The sequence below is a fragment of the Ceratotherium simum genome, chromosome 28 (genome assembly GCF_057802395.1).
Source record: "Ceratotherium simum simum isolate JZ-2026a chromosome 28, ASM5780239v1, whole genome shotgun sequence".
In the NCBI taxonomy this organism is placed as follows: Eukaryota; Metazoa; Chordata; class Mammalia; order Perissodactyla; family Rhinocerotidae; genus Ceratotherium; species Ceratotherium simum.
In genome coordinates, this window is record NC_141927.1 from 22,831,482 (window position 1) to 22,858,337 (window position 26,856).

General features: G+C 36.2%; 1 protein-coding gene across 6 annotated transcripts in view; it reads right to left on the reverse strand.

Annotated features, from left to right (window-relative positions):
* TUSC3 (tumor suppressor candidate 3) overlaps nt 1–26,856 on the reverse strand; it is a 255,626-nt gene that overhangs the window by 24,186 nt on the left and 204,584 nt on the right. For all 6 annotated transcript variants that reach the window (XR_015548829.1, XR_015548828.1, XR_015548830.1 and 3 more), the window contains one exon: nt 11,221–11,284. Coding sequence is in view for 3 of the 6 variants with exons in the window: in XM_087418454.1 (XP_087274580.1) it covers nt 11,221–11,284 (64 nt within the window). In the remaining 3 variants the exon portion in view is untranslated. The remainder of the gene's footprint in view (nt 1–11,220; nt 11,285–26,856) is intronic.

Sequence of the window (26,856 nt, forward strand, 5' to 3'; positions counted from 1 at the left end):
ATTTTGTTGAGAACTTTTGCATCTAGTTTCATTAGGGATATTGGTGTATAGTTTTCTTTTGTTATGGTGTCCTCATCTGGTTTTCATATCAGGGTAATGCTGGCCTCAAAGAATAAGTTTGGAAATCTTCCCTTCTCCTCAATTTTTTGGAAGAGTTTGAAAAGGATTGGTGTTAATTCTTCTTTAAATGTTTGGTAGAATTCTCAAGTGAAGCCATCTAGTCCTGGGGTTTTTCTCTTTGGAGAGGTTTTGATTACTGATTTGATCACTTTACTCATTATTGGCCTGTTCAGATTTCCTATTTCTTCCTGATTTAGTCTTGGTAGGTTGTGTGTTTCCAGAAAATGTATCCACTTCTGCTGTATTATGTAATTTGTTGGCATGTAACTGTTCATAGTAGTCTCTTAAGATCCTATGTATTTCTATAGTATCAGTTGTAATATCTCCTCTTTAAGTTCTTATTTTATCTGAGTCTTCCTTTTTCCTTAGTCTAGCTAAAGTTTTGTCAATTTTGTTTACCTTTTCCAAGAACCAGCTGTTACTTTTGTCAATCCTTTCTATTGTTTTTCTGGTGTCTATTTCATTCTTTTCTGCTCTGATCCTTATTTCCTTCCTTCTGCTAACTTTGGGCTTAATTTGTTCTTCTTTTCCTAGTTTCCTGAACAGTAAAGTTAGGTTGTTTATTTGAGATCTAATTTCTTAATATATTCATTTATTGCCATAAACTTGATTCTCAGAACTCCTTTTGCAGCATGCCATAGAATCTGGTATGTGTATTTCCATTTTCATTTGTTACAAGATATATTTTTATTTCTCTTTTGATTTCTTCTTTGACCCATTGGTTGTTCATAAGTGTCTGGTTTTGTTTCCACACATTTGCAGTTTTTCCAGCATTCCTCTTGTTGTTGATTTCTAGTTTCATACCATTGTGGTAAAAAAAGATAGTTGGCATAATTATAGTCTTCTTAAATTTGCTAAGACTTGTTTTGTGTCCTTCACACGATCTACCCTGGAAAATGTTTCAGGTGTAATTGAGAACAATATGTATTTTTCTGTTGTTGGATGAAATGTTCTACATATGTCTGTCAAGTCCACTTGGTCTAAAGTATGGTTCAATTGCAATGTTTCCTTGTTTTTCTGTCTAGATGACGTATCCATTGCTGATAGTGGAGTAATAAAGTCCCCTTCTGTTGTTGTATTGTTGTCTATTTCTCCCTTTAGATCAGTTAGTATTTGCTTAATATATTTCGGTGCTCCTTTGTTGGGTGCATGTATGTTTCCAATTGTTATATCTCCTTGATGTGCTGACCTTTTTATCATCATATAATGACTTTCTTTGTCTCTTGTTACCATTTGTGGTTTGAAGTCTATTTTTTCTGATATAAGTACAGCTACCTCCATTTTCTTTTACTTTCCATTTGCCTCTTTCTCCATCTCTTCATTCTGAGTCTGTGTGTGTCTTTATAGCTGAAATGGGCCTCCTGTAGGCAGTATATGGTTGGGTCTTGTTTTTTTTTTAATCCATTCAGTCAGTCTGTGCCTTTGGGCTGCTGGGTTCAATCCATTTACATGTAGTGTGATTACCGATATCTGAAGACTTACTACTGCCATTTTATCTTTTGCCTTCTGGTTGTTTTTGTACCTCCATTGTTGATTTCCCCCTGTTCTGTCTACCTTTGTAAATTGGTGGTTTTCAATGGATAAGATGCTATCAGCAGAAAACAGACTATCTTAACTTCATTTGCCTATAAAGGTTCCACCCTTTTACTCCTCTTCCTTTATACTTTCAATGTCACAAATTACCTCTTTCTATGCTGTGCATTCATTACCAAATGATAGTAGCTATAAATTATTTTTAATGCTCTTGTCCTTCAACCTTTATACTATAATTAAGTGGTAAACACACTATTTTAATATAGAGTTGCAGTTTTCTAATTCTGATTATTTATCACCTTTATCACAGTTTTGTGTGTACTTTCCCTTTCTTGTGTGTGTCATTAATGAGTGTCTTTTCAGCCTGAAGAACTCTTTTCAGCATTTCTTGCAAGGCAGATGGTGAGCTCCTTCTGCTTTTGTTTTGGAAAGCCTTTATTTCTTCTTCATATCTGAAGGACAATTTTGCTAGATAAAATATTCTTGGCTGGCAATTTTTTCTTTCAATACTTTGAATATGTCATTCCACTCTCTCCTAGCCTGTACAGTTTCTGCTGAAAAATCTACTGATAGCCTAATGGGGCTTACTTTGTAGGTTACTTTTTTTCCTGGCTGCCTTTAAGATTCTTTCTTTATTGTTGGTTTTAGATAGTTTCATTATAATGTGTCTTGGAGAAGGTCTATTTACACTGAGATAATAATCAGATATTCTCTTAGATTCATGGACTTGTATGTCCAGTTCCTTCCCTAGGTTTGGGAAGTTCTCAGCTATTACTTCTTTAAGTAAACTTTCTGCCCCCTTCTCTCCCTCTTTTCCTCCTAGCATGCCAATTATTCTTATATTTGCTTGTCTGATAGAATTTGATAGCTCTCTTAGGGTTTTCTTCACTTTTTAAAAATCTTATATCTCTCTCCCAACTGAATCATTTCTAAATTCTTATCCTCCAAATTTCTTATTCTTTCTTAAATATGATCTCCCTATTTTCTATGCTTTCTAATGAATTCATCATCTCAAGAATTCATCGAATTCTACAACTCCAGAACTTCTGTTTTGTTTTTTTTTTGTAATTTCAATCACTTTGGTAAAGAACTCCTTTTGTTCATTAATTTTATTCCTGATTTCATCAAATTGCCTTTCTGAGTTTTCCTGTAGCTCACTGAATTTCTTCATAACAGCTATTTTGGATTCTTCATCAGTTAGACCTCAACATTCCATGTCTTGAAGTTCAGTTGCTGGAGAATTATTATTTTCTTTTTGTGATACCATATTACTGTGATTCTTCTTAGTGTTTGATGAAATATGGCTCTGCCATCCCATCTGCAGTAGCACACACTTTTCTTAGTTGTTTGCTATGTTATAGTTCATCAGGCTGTCAATTAGAAACTTTTGTTTTCCAGAAGGTGGGGCTATAGCACAAGTTTTTGGTTTTTCTTGCTGGAGCTGGCTCTCGCTGATAGCATTGGAAGTGCATGTGTAAAAAGAGCTGGTGTTTAAAAAAAAAGCTGGTGGCAGAGTGGAGGAAGGTGTGGGCTTAGCACCTGGGACTTTGGAGGTGTGCCCTTGGCATTAGGAGGATCCTTGAGTAGGGGAATCCCAGAGGTCCGAGGGTAGGCCTGCTGCTGAAACCCGGGAGCAGACAGCAGGAAACGTGTTCCTTCAATGACCTTTGGTGTTCTTGTCTGCCTCCCTCTCTTTCCTCTCCCTCCCCCTAGTCATGAGCATCCCTCCTCAGATCCAGGTGTTGCTAGAGAGAAAACAGTCCCTCCAGGTGCAATCTGCCCTGCTGGGCAGTCTGTCCCTTACCACTTTTGCTTTCTACCTCCTCTGCCTGAGAGGTAGCTACTGCCTCCCTCAAAAGCCCAGCGCATAGCAGTGTTTCCCTGGGGCAAAAGGGGGGCTGCCTCAGCATGTTTCTCCCTCTCCTCTGCCTACAAAGTCATCTCCATCTCGATCCAATGGTTTGTCGGATTCTCTCGTCAGCCTGGCTGGAGCTCCATAAATTTTCTATCTCCTGTGAGTATCCACCCAGTTTTGCACCCTCCAGACTATTTGATGGTGGCAAGCAGGAGTGGGGCAGGCTCACTGACTCCTTTGGATCCACAGTTCCCTCAGAGGTCCTAGCCACCCACTTTCAGATGCACAGGTGGGTGGATCTCCCAGGTGTTCTAGTGTGTTGTGGACCGGTACTTTGGTTATGGATGTCCAATTACTTGCAAATCAAGGGAGAGAGAAAAAAGGAATGACTCATACTGCCAGGAAACTCATGTCACTCTGTTCTCTTTTAAATTGTCTTGTCAGGCAGAAGGTTTTCATTTTAATGTGGCCAAAATTGTTAATCTTTTCCTTTATGAGTTTTGGTTATTGTTTCTTGGTTATGAAATTAATTCCTACCCCTAAGTCTTAAAAACATTCTCTAGCTCTTTTTTCTAATATTTTTAAAGGAAGTCAGGTAATGTCGTTCTCCTCAGAACACTCTTAACAACTTTCCATTTCACTCTGAGTAAAATCTAAAGACCTTAAAATGGCCTCAAGGCCATATATAATTTGTAATGTATGAGTGACTCAATGCCTAAGCTTCTCTGCCCTTGTCTGCTCTCATTCTTGTCCCAGCTATTCTTCCAACAAGACACGAACCCCTCTGCCACAGGATCTTTGCACTTGATATTCCCCTGCTCAAAATGCTCTTCCCCTAGATGTCCATGAAACTCACTCCCTCACTTCCTTCAGGTTTCTGCTCAAACGACATCAGAGAAGCCTCCTCCAATCTCTCACTTCCTTTATCCTTTGTTTTTCTCCATAACACTGTTTTTGAAAGAAGTTTCAGATTCTACATATTTTTTATTTACTTCTGTCTTTCTCCCATCACTACAATGTTAGCCCCAAAAGAGCAGCAACTTTGTTTGTTCATGATCTTACCCATTACCAACTAATCTTTGACACACATATCATTATTATCCTCAGTTTACAAATAAGGAAACTGAAGCCCAGAAAGGTCTGAATAACTTGTTCAAAGCCACAAAGCTAGTGAGTAGAAGTTGCAAACCAAAAAAGCATTAAAAGAAATGAAGTAGGATGCTATCACACTGTTAGATGAAAATGATATTGAGAGAGAACTAACAAGAAACAAGATAGCTAGTTCTATTTTAACATAAAGTATCTTTATACTAGGCATAAAAATAATTTTTGATGTCAAATAAAAATAAAATGTACATAAACAATATAATCTCATCTCTAAAAGTAATAAAGAAGAGAAATGCAGGGAAAGAAAGATAATAAAAAGTTAATATCAACTGTCTTGGGGTAATGAGGTTGCAGGATTTTGTATTCTTTATTGACCACATCCTACAAAGCAGTTGTTTGCAAATTTTTTCTGTAAAGGACCAGAAAGCAAATATTTTCGGCTATGCAAGCTGTCTTGTGTATTGCTACTACTCAGCTCTACTGTTACAGTGCAAAGTAATCATAGACAATACATAAATAGATATGTGTGGCTATGTTCCAATAAAAATTTATTTATAAAAATAGTAGGCTGGATTTGGTCCTCACTGGTCCTAGTTGGCCAACTCCTGCTATAAAGAATCTAATGCAGTGCCAGAGATACTATAAACCATTATATCTGAGAGCACGTTAGCTCTATTCTTACTTGAAAATAAAGAAATGCAAAACTTAGTAAACCCTTGTGCATATGACCCCAAAGAGAAATTTTAAAGCAAAGAGATTACTAGATATGGGTTCTGTACAACCCCAAGGTAAATATTTTATTAGAAAGCAATAGGATCAGGAAACAAGTGTGATCTCATCCTCAGAATATTTCCTGCAAAAGTGAGTTTTCTAGGCTTCATCAAGAAGTGACTGTGACCCTACTTTAAACTTGATGGCTGTAATTAATACATGAATTAAACTAAAATGACTTTAAACTTGCCAAGCCTCCCTCTCTTTTATTTAAAGATACCTTTTTAACTTAAGGTCTTTGCGTACAGAGAATTATTTAGCTTAAGTTCCATTATATTAATGAAAACACCAGTTTTGGCTAAAAAAGAGCCTACATAATACTTATCATCTGAGAAAAAATCATACTTGTAACACAAATTTTTAGATACAGGATTAGTTTATAGACAGAGGAAGAAGCTAGACGATCATCTATCAGGGTTGATGTGTAGGGCTTCCTCCACTGGGTAGAAGGCTGAATGGCTAATCTTGAAAACCCCTACAAATTATTCTATGTCTAACTCTGGAATAACAGAGGCTTTTCTGCCATTAAACGGATGGGTGTAGTCATTCGGCTGTGCCTTACTGAAGATTCCCAACATTAAAAGAGAATAAGAGATGCAAATATGTAGTGGAAAACTATAATGTTTCTGAGACTTGTTCTACTGTTCTGAGTTTGTTAATGCCTAGGCCTGCCCGCCCACACACACACACACACACACACACACACACACACACACACACCCTGGTCTAGTTCATGTACTGCTTTGCACATTTGTATTGATTAGTTTCATAGCACTATATACTTCCAATACTGTGCACACTCCACAGTTTCTGTGCTGATCCTGTCAATGACCTTACTGCTTAAAAAGTCAAAATATTGATATGATCCCACATAAAACAGGAGCTGCTATTTGTGTACATTATAAATAATACCCAGAGGCACTGAGCATCCTACTTAACTAGTGACAGATACATTTGCATTACATTATAATCCATTCTCAAGTACACATGATGTTAAGTTTACTGTTGCTCCTAGGAAGAGAATCAGGATTGTCAATTTAGAGAAAAATGAGAATAGATGTTGAAAAAAGCAAACTATAGAAGACTGAAGGGACCTAATCTAAAATTATCTTCAACTTGCATTCATCATTAATTTTCTTCTATAGCATGTTTCTCCTTGGATATAATACATTAAAATAAAATAAAAATCTTTATCACAGATTGAAAACAAATGCAGAATAAAATCATACTCTTTCATAACAACTGGAAAACAAATATTTTTCTCATAAGAAAAGCAAATGTGATCTTTATAATACATATATTTTAAAATATTTTAAAATTATTATTATTGCTAGTATAACCTTTACCTTTTATATTAGCACATTTACTAATATTTATCTCATGTCATCTTGAGATCCCAGTACTTAAAGGATGTGGCGAGTTAGGGGACAGGTCAGAGTTTATACAGTTGACAGTAAAGCCAATCCTAGAACTCATGTGTCCTGTATCCACTGACACACATAGATCATATCTTGGTGAATTCAGATAAGGTCCAAATTTCTTAGCAGGGTCTGGGAAGATTTTCATTATGCAGCTAAAGTAAACTTTCATCAATTTCCCCTTCACAATTTCTGAATATTCTCTCTCATTTTATGTTTTGGTACCTGTTGTACCTTCTCCTGGAATACTCTCCCTCACCCATTCTCCATCTGGGAAACTCCTTTTTCTATTGTATCAAAACCCAGCTGAGGGGCCAGCCCAGTGGTATACTGGTCAAGTCCAGGCACTCCACTACAGCAGCCTGGGGTTCGTGGGTTTGGATCCTGGGCACAGACCTACACACTGCTTATCAAGCCATACTATGGTGGCATTCCACACAAAAAATAGAGGAAAAAGAGGCACGCGTGTTAGCTCAAGGACAATCTTCCTCAAGCAAAAAGAGGAAGATTGGTAACAGATGTTAGCTCAGGGCCAATCTTCCTCACCAAAAAAAAATTAAAATAAAAATCCCAGCTGAAAAGTCAGTTCAACTTCTCTGGGCATCTAGTTGTTCCTTCTTCTCTTGCTGCTTCCAAGCACTGATTATAGCATCTGTCACACTGGATTACAATTATTTTTCTATCAGTCTACCTTCTTGTAAATAGCAAATATCTTATATTTGTGTTGAAACAACTAAATGAAAAGTAAAAAAAAGGAATTCTTACTGGGAAAAATGTAAAGGATTACATAAGTTATTATTAGACAGTTCACATATTCTATATTTAAATGTCATAATATTTATTCTTCTTTTTTTTTTTTTTTTTTTTTTTGCTGAGGAAGATTCCCCCTGAGCTCACATCTGTGCTAGGCTTCCTCTATTTTGTACGTGGGTTGCTGCCACAGCATGGCTTGATGAGTGCTGTAGGTCTGCGTCCGGGAGCTGAATCTGGGCCACTGAAGTGCAGCGCGCCCAACTTAACCACTAGGCCACGGGGCTGGTCCCTCATTTCTCTTTTATATAGTTTTCTCTCATGGACTACTTAGGATTGTTCTTTCTTTTTTTTTCCCTAAATAAAGTACTGAGAAAATAAAACACTACTAATAGGGATAAAAATCTTATTCTTAGTAAATATGAATCTATAACCTATGATATCAAATGACTCCATCTGTTTTTTCTGAGGTTTTGTCAACAAAATTTTGTATATAGCAATTGCATCTAATGATCTGGTTTACTATATTAGGAGAAGAAAACCAAAAGGCAGAAATGTTTCTACAGATAAACAAAAACTAACCATCTGGAAATTACATTTTTTTGCATAAAGGGAAAAATACACAGGCAAAGTATAAAATAATACATGGAATAAATACATGGATTAAAAAATATCAGTAGACTGTGCCAAGTGAAAATCAAATCAGAAATTCTTATAAAATGGCTTCTTTTTAACTTTTACTGATGATTTTCATCAGTCTACCATTTTAAAAGAAATTTTCTTCTTTAGAGATATCCATAAAATAAAAATAACAGGAGAAATAAAGCAACAATTACTAGTAGCATAAAGAGAACAAGAACTTTTAATTCTTTTATGTATTACTGTTAAAAATCTATATGGAAGACTTCATACTGCTTGTGAAATTTCTTTGCATCTTAAATCTCAGCTTGATGTCAATGAGCCATGAAATGAAACCTGGGAGAATTCCTGCCGTACAATGGAATGACGGTCTCGACACAGCTTTTCATTCCTTTTGCTAGGTACTCCTGATGTGTTTAATAGACTAGCTGCTCTGAATAAAGTATACTGCTAAAATGCTGCATCATGGATGGAAATAAGATAGAAAAGAAAATATATATATAAATAAATAAGAGCTAAAAAGTTACCTGCAATAAATACTTTGTGTTTTTTACTATTGTGCTTTAACAGAAATGTATTTTGCTTCATAAATACATTTATATAAGTAAAAGATAAATTAAGAGTAAATATGGCCTTGCCCTTATTTTTTAATGAGGAGGAGGAGATGTTCCTATAAATATATTTGCAAATACTTCATTTTCTCACCTAAGGCTCCTCTGACGTACCGCAAGTATTAATCTCTTACAATATTACAGTTGGAAAACAGGAACCTGGTAGTTACTGATCAAGATCAAAAAACTTGAGAATCTTTACTCAAAGACAGTTATTTCCAATCCTAATCTATGAGACAAGTTAGAGCAAAAAAAATACTCATCATAGTAGCTTCTTAACTTTGAAGCCATAAAGCATATGGGTAATTAAATAAATTACCAAGCAAGGAATGGGCTACAGATATGCACCATTGCATGTATGCACCCAACTCTGTGCAGGCAAGGGTGGAAGGAATAAAAATGTTGAGAACTGATACAGAGGAAGAAGACGGTCAGTGTTGCTCAGTGAGTCTCAGTGTTTAGCTCCCCTGCAATATAAAATGGAGCCATATAATCTCTTTCTTTCAAAAGGTGTCTTTTATCTTGTTAATTACACATGATTGAATGAACTGAATCTAACGCCAGAAAAATCGTCATTCAATGTTCCCAGCGTAACTTTTAGAATTCTAGTATCATAGGACTATGCTTGTTTTGTTTTGTTTTTTTCTGGTCATCCAGACCTTTGTTAAATGTTAAAGCGTCAACCTGCATGTCACCTGTGACCAGCAAGGTTCTGAGTGAAGAAGATGAGAAAATATAAGGTGGAGATGAGGGGGCCGGAGGGACACAGCCTTTAGTGAGTACTAGATGATTTATGTGTGGTATCTCATTTACCCCACACCAAAATGCCATGTGGTTAGTTTGTTAACCCTGATTATACAAATGAGGTAGGTTGTGAGCTTCTTGAGAACTGGAAGGGCTTCAAGCATTTCCCACCCCTTTCCTCCACTAATATTAATGCAAGGCACAGTATATACCAGCACCTGATACACTGTCCAGAACAAATTATGCAAATAAGAGATTACCTGAATAGACTGAAGGTGGCAAATAGGTATTTGCTGGTGGATTAAAAAATGCATTGTTATAACATTACAAAGTAATAAAATACAAAAAATTTAATGGTATTAAAAAGATAGTCTTGGGGCCTGGCCTGGTGCCATAGTGGTTAGGTTGGCATGCTTTGCTTCGGTGTCCTAGGTTATGGGTTTGGATAACCGGGTGCAGACCTACATCACTCATCACCCGTGCTGTGGGAGCAACCCACATACAAAATAGAGGAAGACTTGCCGCAGATGTTAGCTCAGGGTGAATCTTCCTCAGCGAAAAAAAAAAAGAGTCTTTTCCATCCAATTAAAAATAAAAACTTCAAGATGGTGTGACTGACATTTGTTCAGTAAATCCTATGTCATGACCATAATAAAATATTATTTATAAAACTTAAGTACCTGTACAACCAATAGACCATGAAAAAGAAAATGGAATTCTAATCCTAGTTCTTTCTCTAACCTAAGGCAAATCAATTAAATTTTGTGGGTTTTAGTGTTCCTACCTATAAAATGAGGTTTTGGCCTAGATGAGTTCTAAGAATCCTTAAAGGTTTTAACAGCTACAGTTACATAAAATAAGGGAAAATTTGGTCAAGACTGCTTCATTTGAATATGAATCTTAGTAACCAGGAGAGTAATCAAATCTTATAAATGATACCATATGCACACTTGAAATGTTGATAATGACTCAATACGTTCAACACTATAAATTTAACCTTCGAATATTTCCACAAGACTCACACAAACATAAGTGTTCCTCCCAAATACAGGTGTTTGCCCAAAAAGTAACTTTACTTCATTCTAAGAATATTCAGTTTATATTTTCAATTAGACACTTGAACCTTATCTCTTTCCTATCTTGCTATCCTCTTCTTTAACCTTCTATCTCCAAACCACAAATTGCACTCTGTTATCTGATTCATAACACTTAGTCTTGTATGTTCCAAAAAGAGAAGTCTAATTATCCTAAATCTCCCTCTTCTGACTTACCATAATATTTAAGGGAACCAGTACTAAGATTAATTTTTTATCCTGGTTTTTATATTATGGGATGCTTTTTTTCTCCCCATTAAGATCTTATAGGGGAAAACCATATAAACTTCAGGAAAAACTCTAGCCAGAGATAATGAATGCAGAGAAAAAGCTATACTTTGAAATTCAACAGTTGGTAAAAAAGAGAGAATTATAGTCTGTTAATGACTCAGAATAGAAACAAAACTGTATTGTAATAGGAAATAATTAGCATAGGAATTAGAAAATTAGTCACGTGGAAAAGTTTAAAATTTAATATCTTTTAAAAGTCTTGATATTTATTGTCAAGAAAAAAAATCAATTTGATAGTATGCAGCTTTGGTTAGCCCTTTTCAATTCATCAGTATTTTAAAGGATACTTAGTACCAGAATAATGTGTGACTCTGCCACGAATTGAGCCTGGCTGCTTCCATGGATGTAGCTCTATAAAACAAGACAAAGAAGTAAAAATTACAATCCGGGGAAAAGCAGATTTTTCGGTAGTTTTTTTTTTTATATTTTGTAGTTTTATGCCATGAAGCTAAACAATGGGAAAATCTACTAATTAAGCTCCTATTTATAATTCTTTTGAATAAAATAATTATTAGTTAACTGGAAATAACAGACGAAAATGTTGGTTGATGATATTACTGGAAACTGTAGAAAGCAACTTAATAGTAAGAGTAAACTTAAGATAATTTGTTAAAAGGTTTATCACAAACACATACACACAACGTAATGATTCTTCCAGAGTTACTGCAAAACGTACTTGATAGCATAAGGTACAAACTAGAGCAACTAAGTTACTGATTCTTCATCCTTTAAAACAAGTGAAAAATGACCTGTCCAATGTTAAATCACTTTTTCCACACTATCAATGTTTTTAAAATAAGGAGATAGCTTTATAAATGCATTCATTCCATTAGAGTATTTAAATTGATTTTTTCAAAATATAACTATTAAAACTATTTACCCCATTGAGAAATGCAGTTTTCCATACCTAATAAGAACTATATTAGTTGATACCAGTCATTAACAGAAAATCTGACACAAATCTCCATCAGGCAATTTTGCTCCTAAAAAACTGACTCCCACAGTATTTCTGTTGTTAATCTTTCTTATGAATTAGTTGCCATACAGTTGCTTTAAACAAAAGTCACTTTCTAGGTTTTCTGTTTATTAAAAGAAATTCTGGAGGAAAAAAAATGACATCTACAACATAAATCAATGTCCTCAATTTTACATCATGTATGAAGCGTAATTGTGTCATTTGAGAGGACCAAAAATTTTCCTTTATTTTTATTTTTGACAATAAATATGGATGAAAGCATGTATGCTTTAATGGAAAGAGTATTTAAGAGTCAGAAAATTATTCCTTCTTGGCCTTAACCCTGCACATGTCACCAAATCTCTCAGAAATTCAATATCCCCTCATCTATAAAATTAGGAACTGAATTAGATGATTCCTACAATCTTTTTGAAGCATATAAAGTCGTCTGTGTTTTGTCATCAATTCTGTCTTGGTATTCTCAAGTAAAGGCTGTTCTTTATCCTCTGATCTAAACTGTCTTTGTTTCCACCTCTAATTTCTGAGTAATTCACAGCACAGCTGCCTTATCCAAAAGTGTGTTTAGATGTATTCTTTAAGCACAGCTTCAAGCAGACTGGCTAAAAGATAGCCACTGCTGGTTCATCCACATTATAGCTTCTGAGAAATCTTATCACATAAGTTTTCTTTGGACTCTATCCATTTAAATGTCCCTATATGGAGACAAGTATGGCTTTGAAAATCATAATCTAGCTGCTAGCTAATCATTTAAGGTTTTTAACATTACTAATGAATGACAATAGTGAAATTATGAAAAAAGGTAGTAAAACAAATACAAATACTATAAGCTATGCTTGACATCACTTCAAGTCTGATTAGAAACTAAGACCCTCAGAAGTAAGAAACAAAGGTTTTATCATTCTAATAATTATAACAGCAAGGATAATAACAAATACAACCATACCAAGTACTAATAATAATAGCTACCATTTATCACGCACTTAGTTTGTATAAGACCCTTAAAACTTTCACATGCAGTATCTCATTTAATTCTAATAATCCTAGAAGGTAGGTATTTTTATTATAGCCATTTTCTAGATAAGGTAACTAAGGCTTCAGAGAGGTGAAGACACTTGCCCAGGTTTTCACATCTACTACCTGTGAACTCTGGAATTTGAAATTAGGTCTATTTGACTTCGGGTCCTGAGATGTCATTCACTACATTACTTTGTTATTTGCTGGACATTGACTGGATGCTTCACATGTTGTCCCATTGTATTTTCTTAACAACCATATAAAATAATTAATATCATGTCATTTTCTAAATGAGGAAACTGAGATTTAGGGAAATTAACTTACTTAAGACTGCACAACAAGTAACTGGTGGAATGTGGATTGAAACCTGGGTCTGACGACCTCCAAGGTGCATGCCTTTTCCACCACATAATAACAACTTATTAAAACACAAGAAAATCAAGTGAAACATTTTTTAAAAGCTTAATCTGGCAATCACATAATTAAATGTTGACCGTTAAAGTAATTAAAATCAACATTTATATGACTGACTAAAATATCTAAATGTAACATTACTGGATAATATGTCCAGATTTATATAACAACTATAGGGTAGTCTGCCTATATTAGAGTCACACATTTAGAGAAGAACTTCAGAGATTTTCTAAGTGATTGGTTTCAAAACTTTTTTGTATAAGTAATAGAGCCTTCCCTGGTCAATGTCATCAACAGACTTCTACACTTTAAATCCTATGGTCTTATCTCAGTCTTTCTTGACTTGATCTATCTGAAGAATCTGCTGCATGTGACCACTCTCCCTTTTCGTAATACTTTCTTCACCTAACTTCTAGGATGCCACTCTTGATTCTTGCACTGCACTGGCTCCTCTTCCTAAGGCCCCTTGGTTGTTCTCTCTCATCCTAACTCTAAATTCTGGAGTATCTCAGAGCTCCATAGACTTAAGCCTATTCTCCATACTAAACCTTCCCAGGTGTTCTCATCCAATCCCATGACTTTAATTACCATTTCTGTACTGCCAATTCCCACATTTATATCTCAAGCCCAGTCCTTTAGATTTGTGTATTGGTCTGATACATCCATCTCCTCTTGGTAGTCTGTCTAATAGTCTTCACTAATAGACTCCACTTGGAAGTCTAAAACTTAAAACGGTCAAATATCAAGTTTGATATGCCTCCCTTTCTATCCCAGAAACAGCAACTTAATTTTCCCAGTTGTTTAGGCCAAAACCTTGGAACCATCCTTGTCTCTTCTTCTGTCCTCCCTCCCTTCCCTTCCCTTGTCTCCAATCATTCAAAAAACACGGTTGCCTCTACTTTCAAAATGCATTCCAAATTCAACCACTTATCACCCCTCCCATGAAGCACTGGCAAAGGAGCCCGACGATAAGGTCCAAGATTTATTATCTGGTCCAACAGTCATCATTTCTTGCCTAGATTATTGCAATAGCCCCCTTTGTTCTCCCTGCCTCTACCCTATAGTCTTTTGTCAGTCAGATTAATCCTATTGAAGCTAATCAGATTCTATCATTACCCTACTCAGAAACTTTGCCAAATGTGTGACAAAAATATATCATGCAATCTATTTTCTGCTTCTAGTCACAACACCAAAGAACCTACATATTTCTATTTAATTTAAAAATACAGCTAGGTTAAAAAAAATCCACACTTGGTCCTTAGAGACTTATTTCACTATAACTGATCCATAATACTTGTGGCTTATTTCTTACATACATGAGGCAGTACAGAGTAAAAGCTTGGAGACAGTCCTGAATCTGCCACTTGCTAGCTATGTCATCCTGAACAAATTATTTAACCTCAGTGATCTCATCTTTACTAAGAACAGGAAGATATCCCTCAAAATACTGTCCTAAAAGTCAAATAAGACAATGTCATGTTAAGTAATTAGAATAGTACCTGGTTTTTTCCATAGTAAATAATCAAAAATAATCATGGATAAATCATTGTAAAGTCTCTATTCCAAACAAACTATTTGTATCTTCTGAACATTAGGTGAGCATGTTTAAATGCCATTCAGAAATTCACTTTATTTTCACAGGTGAATTGAGTGTGAGGAACTGATATTTTAAAAAGATGATATTCAGGAACCTGTACTAATATTTGATTTTTGTCCATTTTTTATTTTTTTTTGTGAGAAAGATCGGCCCTGAGCTAACATCTGCCAATCCTCTTCTTTTTGCTGAGGAAGACTGGCCCTGGGCTAACATCTATGCCCATCTTCCTCTACTTTATATGGGACACCGCCACAGCATGGCTTGCCAAGTGGTGCGTCGGTGCGCGCCTGGGATCCGAACTGGCGGACCCCGGGCTGCCACAGCAGAGCGCGCACACTTAACTGCTTGCACCACCGGGCTGGCCCCTGTCCATCTTCTTTAGTGATCAAAATCACTTCAAGACCAGATACTCCAAAACACTTCAGAATTTAATAAACTAGAACTCATTTGATACATTTTTATTGAGCAATTATTATGTACCAGGCACTGATTTAGACAATGGGGATCCAACGTAACAAAACAGAAAACAAACAGAAACTATGCTCTCAGAAGGTTACACATTCAGACTATGAGAACACGTTTTGTGTACCAAAGTGCAATGGAGAGATTACTGGCATGTACTAAAAGCCGTAAGAGCAAACAGAAGAATAAAAGGAAAAATAAGCATTCCAGAGGTCTTAAACATTGACCTTAGACAGGTATCTTTCATTTATGGGGCCACCTAAAGCAATGACTTAATCCAATTAAGACTCAACTAAGGTCCACATTTTTAAGCTGGTTTTAAAAATTTGTATTTAACTGATGTACGCACTTTCAAAATCCTTTGAAAGAAGAAACATTGAATAATGAATTCCTTTACAGCTTTAGCATGATGTTCATTGATATTCTATTTCCCTCTCCGATTTTCACTAATTCTGACAAGGGAAATAGCAGTAACTAATGATAACTTAATCCTAAATATATATTTAACTTGTATTTATAAGAATAATGCATTTGCACATCAGATGACTAGTCTAGAAGAAAATTTGTATGGTCTTTGATATTAGATATGTATTTATTTTTTCCACAGAAACAAATGTTTGGACAAACCATTAATATAAATGTTCTTAACTTGTCCATTCCACTGAACACTTCCTACAGCATATGAATGAAAATCAAACAAAAAGAATGGTTCATAAAAATTACTTAATCAGAAAATTCATTGCCATGACTTACCTAAAGGCCAATTTTGTTTAGAAGAAAAATTAGATGATTTGAAGTTTACATAGCATAATATAAATAAATAACATATATGAATAATACTCTTTTAATTTCAAGTAACATATTTGAAAATAAAAATTAGTAATATTTTTTTTAATACAATGGTTCTAACACCTCTTACATAACAGTACCAGAAAAAGAAACGAAAATGAAGCTAAATATAGTATATGTCAGTAGATAAAAGAAATCTCATTCCATTTAACTTATTCCTAAATTCTTGAGAAGATGATTATCAGTCTTTATACTCCGCTTTTTCAATATTATTTTTAAATTGTGTTGGTAGCGACTAATCATCAAGGAGTCCTTTTATACACTTAGTGTTCTGAAAATAACAATGGCCAGTGTGGACCAATAGGCTGGTGTCTGAGAAGGCTTTGTAATGAAAAGCACACTGAACTTAGAGTCAGGAATTTCCAGTTTCTAGTGCTGATAATATCCATTCAATTTAAGTAACTAGTTGTTAATCTTGCCAGTTCAACCATTTGGGTCTCAGTTTCCTAATCTGTAAAATAAAGATACTGAAATTGATTGTATCAAGAACACAGGGCAGTATAGTAGTTTATAAAATGGATTTCCATCAAAATGCCTGAGTTGGTGTCCCTATCCTGGGTGTGCCACAAGCGTGACCTTGAATGAAATTATTCTAAGCCTCAAATTGCTCAACTGTATAATGAAAAAAACAAAACGTGAGAAGTGAATTAGATAATACTCGAAAAATATTTAGCATCAGGCCTAAAACCCAGTAAGCAGTCAAGAAATGTTATCTATCATTATTATTATACTTAATTATCTAAGATTCAAATGAATTTCAAACTTTTACTCTCTTAGTCACATAACTCACAGATGAGCATAATGCCCATTGGTTTATGCCTATTGTTAGTCAATTAACAATAGACTATGTCTGGGTTAAATTCTCCTGCCAGTGAATAATTTTTTATTTTTAAACTTCTTATTCAAGTCCCTTATATACCAAGCTGATATTAAAATTATCAGCCTTGGAGCAAAAGCAAGATATAAACAACCAACCTGTCTGATGCACTTAAAACTGTTTCAGGTAAATGGGCTTTAGAGCAAAACCAAATATTCACATAAGCAGAGTATGAAATATTGTTCAGTGATATATGTAAGCCAGAAAACTCCTCTTTTGAGATAATACATAGGATTCAAATTAGTTGTTATTTTTCCCTTATTCACTAATAAAATATATACCAGCATCTATTTGCTTCAGTTTAAGTTCCTCACCAGAAAAAAACAAAAATAAGTGTTCTTAAACCAATCCCAGAGAGATGTAAGTAATTTTGAATTTTTATAATTTTAAAAAATGTAACATCTTAAAAAATCATTTATGACACCAAGAAAATGGTAAATGAATGGAAAAAAGATTTTTTATTGTTGGGTGTTACCCAAATGACAATTTGTCTCAGTTCAAGGTCAAATCCACAAAAGCGCTTTTGGTCCCTTCTTTCATTTTAAAATACATGATTGCAAAATGAACCAAGAGCCTGTCAACAGCTAGAGGAAACACTGCTGTGATTATCTTTCACCATCTACGAGAATTTTCTGTCCAATCTTTTCATGCAGTTTGCCTCAAATCAGTGTGAAATGACATGTAAATTTTATTTCCATTTTCTTTGCCCCGTCTTGCATAAATCGTGAAAAATTACCTGTGTGAATCCTTTTTTAGCCTTTTTTCAGTCTCTTATTTACTACTTTTCAGTACAAGGACAACAGACACTTGAAATTTAAGAAAATCTTTTAAGTGATAATCTCTCAATTGTCTAGCATATGATTCTTATTCTTTGCAACAGAGTATAGCAATAGCAAAAAAAGAAAACAATAATTTATTATCAACATAAAAACAGAATATAGGATGAAAATCTTGTCTTTTCTTTGACAGCACTTCTAAGAAGTCAAAAGGGTTGCCCCACTGTTTTAAATAAACTTATCTGTCTTTGAAATTAATCTTGGCTACTTGAGATCTGCCAGTAGAAGAGCCATTGCTTTCCCAATCAAAGCTCATATAAAATGAGGGATTCCTTTTTTGTGTATGATGGAATCAATCATTTTCTACCATGTAATTCTATGCAAACAAGATGGTATTTCAAAATATATGTTAGTAGGAATGAAGTAATGACACCTTTGTCCTGAGTCTCCTTTGTGTGCTAAGATACAGAGAATACTCAAATGAAATAATACTTCTCTATTGTTTCCTTTTCAGTTTCTTTCTTGGAATACTAATGTCCAGGAAATATGCTTTTGAACTGTTAAGATACACTATCTTATTTAGTGTTAAAATTAATACAAATACTTAAAGGCATCCGACCATCTTCTCACTGTAAAATACTATAATACTGCTTGAGATGGAAACAATTAATTGAGTCTTTAGTAAAAACAAACTGAAAGTGTGAGAGCAGGCAAGCAGGCAGGCTTCTGTTGAGCTAATGGCAAAAGGAAGTATCTTGGGTCATTACTGTGACTGCACAAAACAAGTTGAAATCCCAAGGTGCTTATCACTCTGACATTCTAATAAAAGATTTCTCTGTTTCTTGATAGTTCCACATTTCTAGCCCTCTCCTTAGGGGTCTTCTTTTTATTCATCAACCTACATCAACCTCTCCAAGGTAGCATCAATTCTTGCTAGGCTGCTATACCAAATGGCAGAGGTGATATAGATCATACAAGATCTAGGCCAAGTCCTTCTGGATTTGCCTGAAAAAAGAGATATAAATAGTTATTATCTACATCCAGGTGGCAAAGAATGCCGCTGTGTTTGATTTCCCTAGAGGCTAAACATATCTTGTGCTGGAAATTCCTAAGTACTTCATTAAATATTTGGCTTAAACTAAAAAATGATTGCAATAGACATAAAATAAAACAGTTCTTTATGAAAGTAGTGATAAATCTCATTGCCTGCCACTCAAAGCATTTTGTCTCTGTCAGTTGTTAGCAATAAACCATCACTCTCTTATTAACTGAAACTTTAGGACATCTTTTAGCCCTTCCCCATTTGAACATATTGCATGACTGGTTGTATGTAGCGTGAAATCCTTACCCGCCCCAGCCATAATCCAAAAGAGACTTCTTCATATTTCTTATCCTATTTGAGGATCAAAAAGGCTGACCACCCACCTAGGTCACTCAGTGAGTCTCAAAAATGCATGTGTATGAAATTCACCTGGGATGCTTGTTTAAAAAACAGATTCTCAGAGACCATATGTGGAGATTCAAATACAACAGGTCTGTGATAATTCTAATACAATAGGTCAGAAATCTGCACTAAAAATGAGCTGAAAGCCATTTCTATATACCTATATTTTTGTGAGAGGCTATGTAGGAAGAGGGGAATGTATAATCTTGTAAAAGCTGTCAGGAAGGCTACATATTCAGAGAAATCATCTTACTAGTAGGTTTTTTAAAAAAAAAATTAAAGAATTGCATATATATATATCTTATTAGTATGAGGTGTTTTTGTTTTTTAAAACAAAAAAAAGAATTGCTATTTCAAAGGTAGTAATTTAAGGGCTCTATGGATGCAAGCCTATCAAGAGTGCTGGCTACAAACTGGGCCCAAGCAACAGAAGAAACTACATGATGTTTATCAGGCAGATGAGCAACAGATAACATCACAGCATATCTCTAAAAACCCAAATTTCAGTCATCCTGTCCAGTATTCTGAGAGATTCTCTAGAAAACTACAAGAGGCATAGTAAAAGTTAGAAAGGCAGCAACTGAGCCTCTGGAAATTGAAGAACCAAATGGTGGGCTAGTAGCTCCTAACTAGGGACAGGGAACAGATGACACCTTTTGGGTAGCTGTGGCCCCAGGCTAGGAAGGTATGCTTGGTCTTATTCAAACACTTCTCTAAAAAAAGTTGTCAGTCCTGATAGTAAAGTGGAGAAATATCTCTCCTCATGAGTTTACCTGAATTACAGTGTCAATAAGACTGGTAGTCCATGTATTTTAAGCCCCAAAAAAAGAAAGTAACAACAAAAGAGAACAAAAATCCCCACCTCCAATCAATACTAAGGAAATCCAAAGCAGAATATGCTGAAATAGTTCATTATATTGCCCTTCCTTAGAATGTCAGCCAATAAGAACTCAGAGTGCAGGGCTGGAATGGAACACTCCTTGGTGATATAAATCAACCTTAGGCTCCAGACACAGTGAAACAGCTATTGGGGATAAAGTTTACAGAAGCACTTTTTACTTTTTGAACAAAACTGATAATATGCCCAATGAAATAGAGAGCTTCTCATACTTGCTGTACTTTCAAAATGTTAAGAGAATAAAAACATCCCAACATAAGACTTTCTTTCAAGTGTACAGCAAAAATTTAAAAGGTCCTCTGACTCACCTTCTAAGTAATTTTAGTAATTAATATTTTGAGGACAACACATTTCTAGACTTAAAGATTTTGTTTTATTCAGTAACAAAAGAAAACTTAAAATGTGTAGCATAATTACCCTCACAGAATTTTCTTTTACAACTGAAGTGATAAAAAGTTCAAAATGAAAAGTTATGTTATTCTTTAGCATTTTAAAATCCAACTAAATAGCTTTTAATGTGCAATATACTGAATATGTAAATCTACAACGCAAAAGCTTTGGTATCTCTGTCACATCAGGGTATATGAAAAGTATAATATAATCAAAATGTGTGGGTTTTTCTTCTCTTATTTATCCTTAGAAAAAAAGAACCATTAAGGAGGATTAATATTCTCACGTCATTATTATAAATGTAAATCCGAAATGCAAGAACAAAAAAACAACTAATGCAGCTTAAAATTTACATCATTCTCTGTTAAAAATAAAATCACTCATTTCATATCACCAAATATTTTCCACCTGTGATTGGTCTAAGAAATGCATTTCTAGCTTTGCCAATAAAGGGAATGATTTCCTCCAGGAAAGCCATTTAACCTCTCTGCAATTCATTTCCCTGATAAAGATCTCTTTTTTGTTATTTATGAGGCTAACAGGTGATAGAAGAGATGTTATTATCAAGCAAAGTCTATAAAAATGCATTTACACACAAAATAAACAAGAATCATTGTCTTCTGAAGCATAGTCTCTTACATTTCTCCTCTTCTTTTTTTGCTATATCTGTGAAAATGGACGTCCACAGCTTCACTCTCAGTACTCACATGATAATGCTTTGATAATTCTATATATATCTACATATATTCATGTGGATGACAAGTACCCTGGTGGCCAGGCAATTATTTCTCAATAATGAACCTTTTAGCGTATCTGTTAGACCATCCTCTGATCCTTATTTGTACTTTGTATTTATTCATGTTTACTGTCTCTTTGATTGTAATATAAGCAAAATATTGCCGAGTCTGAGTCCCATTACATCCTGCTAGACTATTAGCTATGATCGTTTTTGTAGTCCAGTTCTTTAGATAGCTTTAGTTTATATCCTTGAAACTTCTCTTATATTGCCCTAAGAATGACACTTGCTCTATAGTTCACCTAACGCCAACTGCTTTAGAAGTCTAGTGTCATCTATTTTCTCCATATGTCCAGGACCACTGCATTCTGATGAGCAAGTCTGGGAAATCACTGCCTGTAAATCTTTGACATCAGAGAATTTATCTTGACATTTGATGTGAAATATAGTACAATGGTATGATAAATGAAACCTGTCTAAGAAATGAAAATGACACTGATAAGGATTCAGGTATTAGACCCATAAAACACAGCTGACAGTACCATGGCTCTGAAGGCCTTGAGAATGGGTTCCACTAATGATGGATGTTACTGGTTGAACCTGCTAATCTGCCAAATGAGACACTAAATTCTTGGTGTAATTTTCTATTTCTTTAAGCTCTATTTGAAGAATACAAATTAACAACATTCATCTTTATACTTAATCAGTATACTATCAATGTGAATCCAGGTATATGAGAAATATTTTGTATATAATAGGCTGATATACAACTTCTGGTTCTACTACAAAAACATTATGGCACCAGGGGCTGGCCTGGTGGCGCAAGCGGTTAAGTGGGCGCGCTCTGCAGCGGTGGCCCGGGGTTCACCAGATTGGATCCCAGGTGTGCGCTGATGCACTGCTTGGCAAGCCATGCTGTGGCGGCATCCCATATAAAGTGGAGGAAGATGGGCACGGATGTTAGCCCAGGGCCAGTCTTTCGCAGCAAAAAAAAAAAAGGGGGGGGGAGGAGGATTGGCATATGTTAGCACAGGACTGATCTCATCACAAGAAAAAAAAACAACTTTATGGCCCCAAACACAACAACCATCTTCAACAGAAGTATCACACTCTAATGGTTGGGAGCTCTGGTTTCTAACCAGGCTATCTAGCTGTGTGGGATTGAGCACATTACTTAATCAACCTGTGGTTCAGTTACCTTATTTGTAAAAGAAGGTTGCTGTAATAATTTAAAGCTTTCAGAAGAAGTCAAGATGGCGGCGTGAGCAGACTCTGAACTCACCTCCTCCCACACACACGGCCAATTTACAACTACTCGTGGAAAAATTACCCCTGAGACAGAACTGAAAACTGGATAAGAGGAACTCCTGCAACAAAGGACAATCCTAATCGAGACGGAAGAGGCAGAAACTCCCTTCTGGAGAGAAAAAATGCTGCCTTCACAAGCCGCCAGCTTCACGGCCGCCCGGGAGCAGCCCAAAGGTCTGAAGCCCTCCCTGGAGGAGCAGGGCCTGAGCCAGGGAGTGCTCCCAAGTAGGCATTTTGTGGACCCAGCACAATCAAGACAAGTGGCATAATATCTGACTTTGCCTGCTACTAAAACATTGGGGAGTACCCTCAGAAAAGCTGCTTCACAAAGAAATTAAAACCGGCTCTTAAAAGGCCCACACGCAAACTCACCCGTTTCAGAAAGCAACCTAAAATAAACAGAAAGAAAGGTAAACAGTGCTTTGGTGAAAACAACTCACCTGATAGGATCTGAGTGCATTGCAGTGAGAGGTGAGACCTTTCCAGGGACTGGGACATTGGTGGCAGCCATTGTTGTGGCCTGGTGTGGGCGTGCCGACACAGATGCAATTGGAATTCTCCCTAGGGCCTCCTAGCCCAGGTCTGCCCCACCGACTACAGCACCGATTTAATCCAGCTCAGCAAGGGCAGGCAGCCCACCCTAGGGACTGGCCCCACCCAACAACAAGCCCTCCGGTAACTAGTGAGCCTGCATAGATTGGTGACTGGATTCTCAGCAGCCAGGCAACTGAGCCCACTTCAGTGGGGCAGGGCGTGCACAAGGAGCAGGCGGAGAGTGTGGGGTGGTGGTGGAGTGTGTGGGGCTCCCGCAGTGGAGAGACTGGGTCCACTTCAGGAGGTCGGGGCGTGCACACGGGGCAGGACTGTGTTGACTGTGTGTGGACCTGTGTGTGGTGGGGCTTGTCAGCTGCAGAAGACTTGTGCTTTTCAAAGACCCACATAGGGGGTTTGCCCTACCTTTCAAAGCCTGAAACACTTGGATGCTCCAGTGCCTGAGGAAAGCCCCACCCAGCTGCAAACCTCAGAGAGCTGACAAGAGACCTAAAGGCTGGAGGCTTGTAGCATTTGTAAGCCCCTGGGCCTAACGACCTGCCATGCTGGGGGCCTACTCACTAAAAAGAAATACTGAAACACAAATGTGGTATTAGAACTTGCAGCCAACTGTGCTGGGGCTTCCCACACACGATAAAGAGACTGAAGGGCCCACAACACCTACAAGCAGGTGAGCATTACAACAGCTGGCCAGGAGCATAACTCAGCCTCCCTGGGCACCTATGGGAAGAGCAACCATGCCACAACAGAAGGACACATGTAACCCACATAGGGATCACTCTTGGAACATTGAGAACTGAGGGAAACACACTGCAGGCCTCCTAAGGCATCACTTATATAAGGTTACCTATCCAAGAGCAAGAGATGTAACTGACCTACCTAATACACAGCACAAGGAAAGAGGCAAAATGAGGAGGCAAAGGAATACATTCCAAGTAAGGGAACAGGACAAAACCCCAGTAAAGGAACTAGGTGAAATAGAAATGAGCAAACTACCAAACAGAGAGTTCAAACAAAGAGTGTTAAGGATGCTCACTGATCTGGGGAGAAGAATAGATGAACTCAGTGAGAATGTCAACAAAAAAATGGAAGATATAAAAAAGAACCAATCAGAAATGAAGAATACAATACTGGAAATGAAAAATCCACTAGAGGGAATCAAAAGCAGAGTAGAGGATACAGAAGAATGGATCTGTGAGCTGGACGAAAGACTAGAAGAAATTACCCAAGCTGAACAGGTAAAAGAGAAAAGAATTAAAAAGAGTGAAGACAGTCTAAGAGACCTCTGGGACAACATCAAGTGCACTAACATCTGTGTTATAGGTGTCCCGGAAGGAGAAGATCAAGACAAAAGAGCAGAGAATCTATTTCAAGAAATAATAGATGAAAACTTCCCTAACCTAAGGAAGGAAACAGACATCCAGGTACAGGAGGCACAGAGAGCCGCAAACAAGATAAACCCAAAGAGGCCCACACCAAAACACATCATAATCAAAATGTCCAGAATTAAAGATAAAGAGAGAATCCTAAAAGCCACAAGCGAAAGACAAGTTACATACACAGGAAACCCCATAAGGCTATAAGCTGACTTCTCAGCAGAAACCTTACAGGCTAGAAGAGAGTGGCATGATATATTTAAAGTGCTAAAAGGAAAAAACTTACAGCCAAGAATACTCTACCCAGCAAAGAATATCATTCAGAATGGAAGGAGCGATCAAAAGTTTCTCAGACAAGCAAAAATTAAAGGAATTTGTGACCAAGAAACCAGTGCTCCAAGAAATGTTAAAGGGACTGATTTAAGGGGAAAAGAGAAGACCACAAATAGGAAAAATTATCTATTTCCATGATAAGAGGGTAATGGATACAAATGCACAAAAAAGAGGTTAGATATGATATCAAAAACATAAAAGGAGGGAGGAGGGGAGTTAAAGAGTAGAGCTTTCAGACAGAGGTCAAACTAAAGAGACTATCAATTCTGTATAGAAGGAGAAAGGAACAGAGGACTACTAAAACACTGAGAAAAAATAAAAAATTAAAAAATGGCAGTAAGTACATACTTATCAATAGCTATTTTAAACATCAATGGACTAAATGCTCCAATTAAAAGGCATAGGGTGGCTGACTGGATAAAAAAACAAGACCCATATATATGCTGCATACAAGAGACGCACTTCAGACCTAAAGACACTCACAAACTGAAGGTGAAGGGATGGAAAAAGATACTCCACGCAAATGGCAATAAAAAGAAAGCTGGGGTAGCAATACTCATATCAGATAAAATGGACTTTAAAATAAAAACTGTAAAAAGACACAAAGAAGGGCATTACATAATGACCAAGGGAATAATCCCACAAGAGGATATAACACTTGTAAATATCTACTGACCCAATGTAGGAGCACCTAAATATATAAAGCAATTACTAACAGACATAAAAAGAGAAATAGACAGTAACACAATAATAGTAGGGGACTTTAACACTCCACTTACACCAACGGATAGATTATCCAAACAGAAGATCAATAAGGAAACATTGGCCCTAAATGACACACTAGAACAGATGGACCTAGTAGATATATACAGAGCATTCCATCCAAAAACCGAAGAATACCCATTCTTTTCAAATCCACATGGAACATTCTCCAGGATTGATCACATATTAGGCCACAAAACAAATCTACATAAATTTAAGAAGATTGAAATAATACCAAGCATCTTTATTGACCACAATGGTATGAAACTAGAAATCAACTATAGGAAGAAAAACCACAAATATGTGGAGATTAAACAAAATGCTACTGAACAACGATTGGGTCAACAAAGAAATCAAAGGAGAAATTAAAATATACCTGGAGGCAAATGAAAACGAAAATACGACGTGCCAGAATTTATGGGATACAGCAAAAGCGGTTCCAAGAGGGAAGTTTATAGCAAGACAGGCCTACCTCAACAAACAAGAAAAATCTCAAATAAACAATCTAACAATGCACGTAAAGGACTTGGAAAAAGAAGAACAAACAAAGTCCAAAATCAGTAGAAGAAGAGAAATAATAAAAATCAGAGCAGAAATAAATGAAATAGACTAAAAAAAAATAGAAAAAATTAATAAAACCAAGAGCTGGTTCTTTGAAAAGCTAAACAAAATTGACAAACCTTTAGCTAGACTCACCAAAAAAAGAGAGAGAAGGCACAAATAAGTAAAATCAGAAATGAAAGAGGAGACGTTACAACAGACACCTCGGAAATACAAAAGATTATAAGAGAATACTATGAAAAGCTATATGTCAACCAATTCGACAATCTGGAAGAAATGGATAAATTCTTAGAATCAAACAACCTTCCAAAACTGGATCAAGAAGAAATAGAGAATTTGAACAGACCAATCTCCAGTAAGGAGATCGAAACAGTAATCAAAAACCTCCCCAAAAATAAAAGTCCAGGACCAGACGGCTTCCCTGGTGAATTCTACTAAACATTCAAAGAAGACTTAATACCTATCCTTCCCAAACTCTTCCAAAAATTGAGGAGTGGGGGAAGCTCCCTAACTCATTCTACGAAGCCGACATTACGCTGATATCAAAACCAGACAAGGACAACACAAAAAAAGAAAATTACAGGCCAATATCACTGAT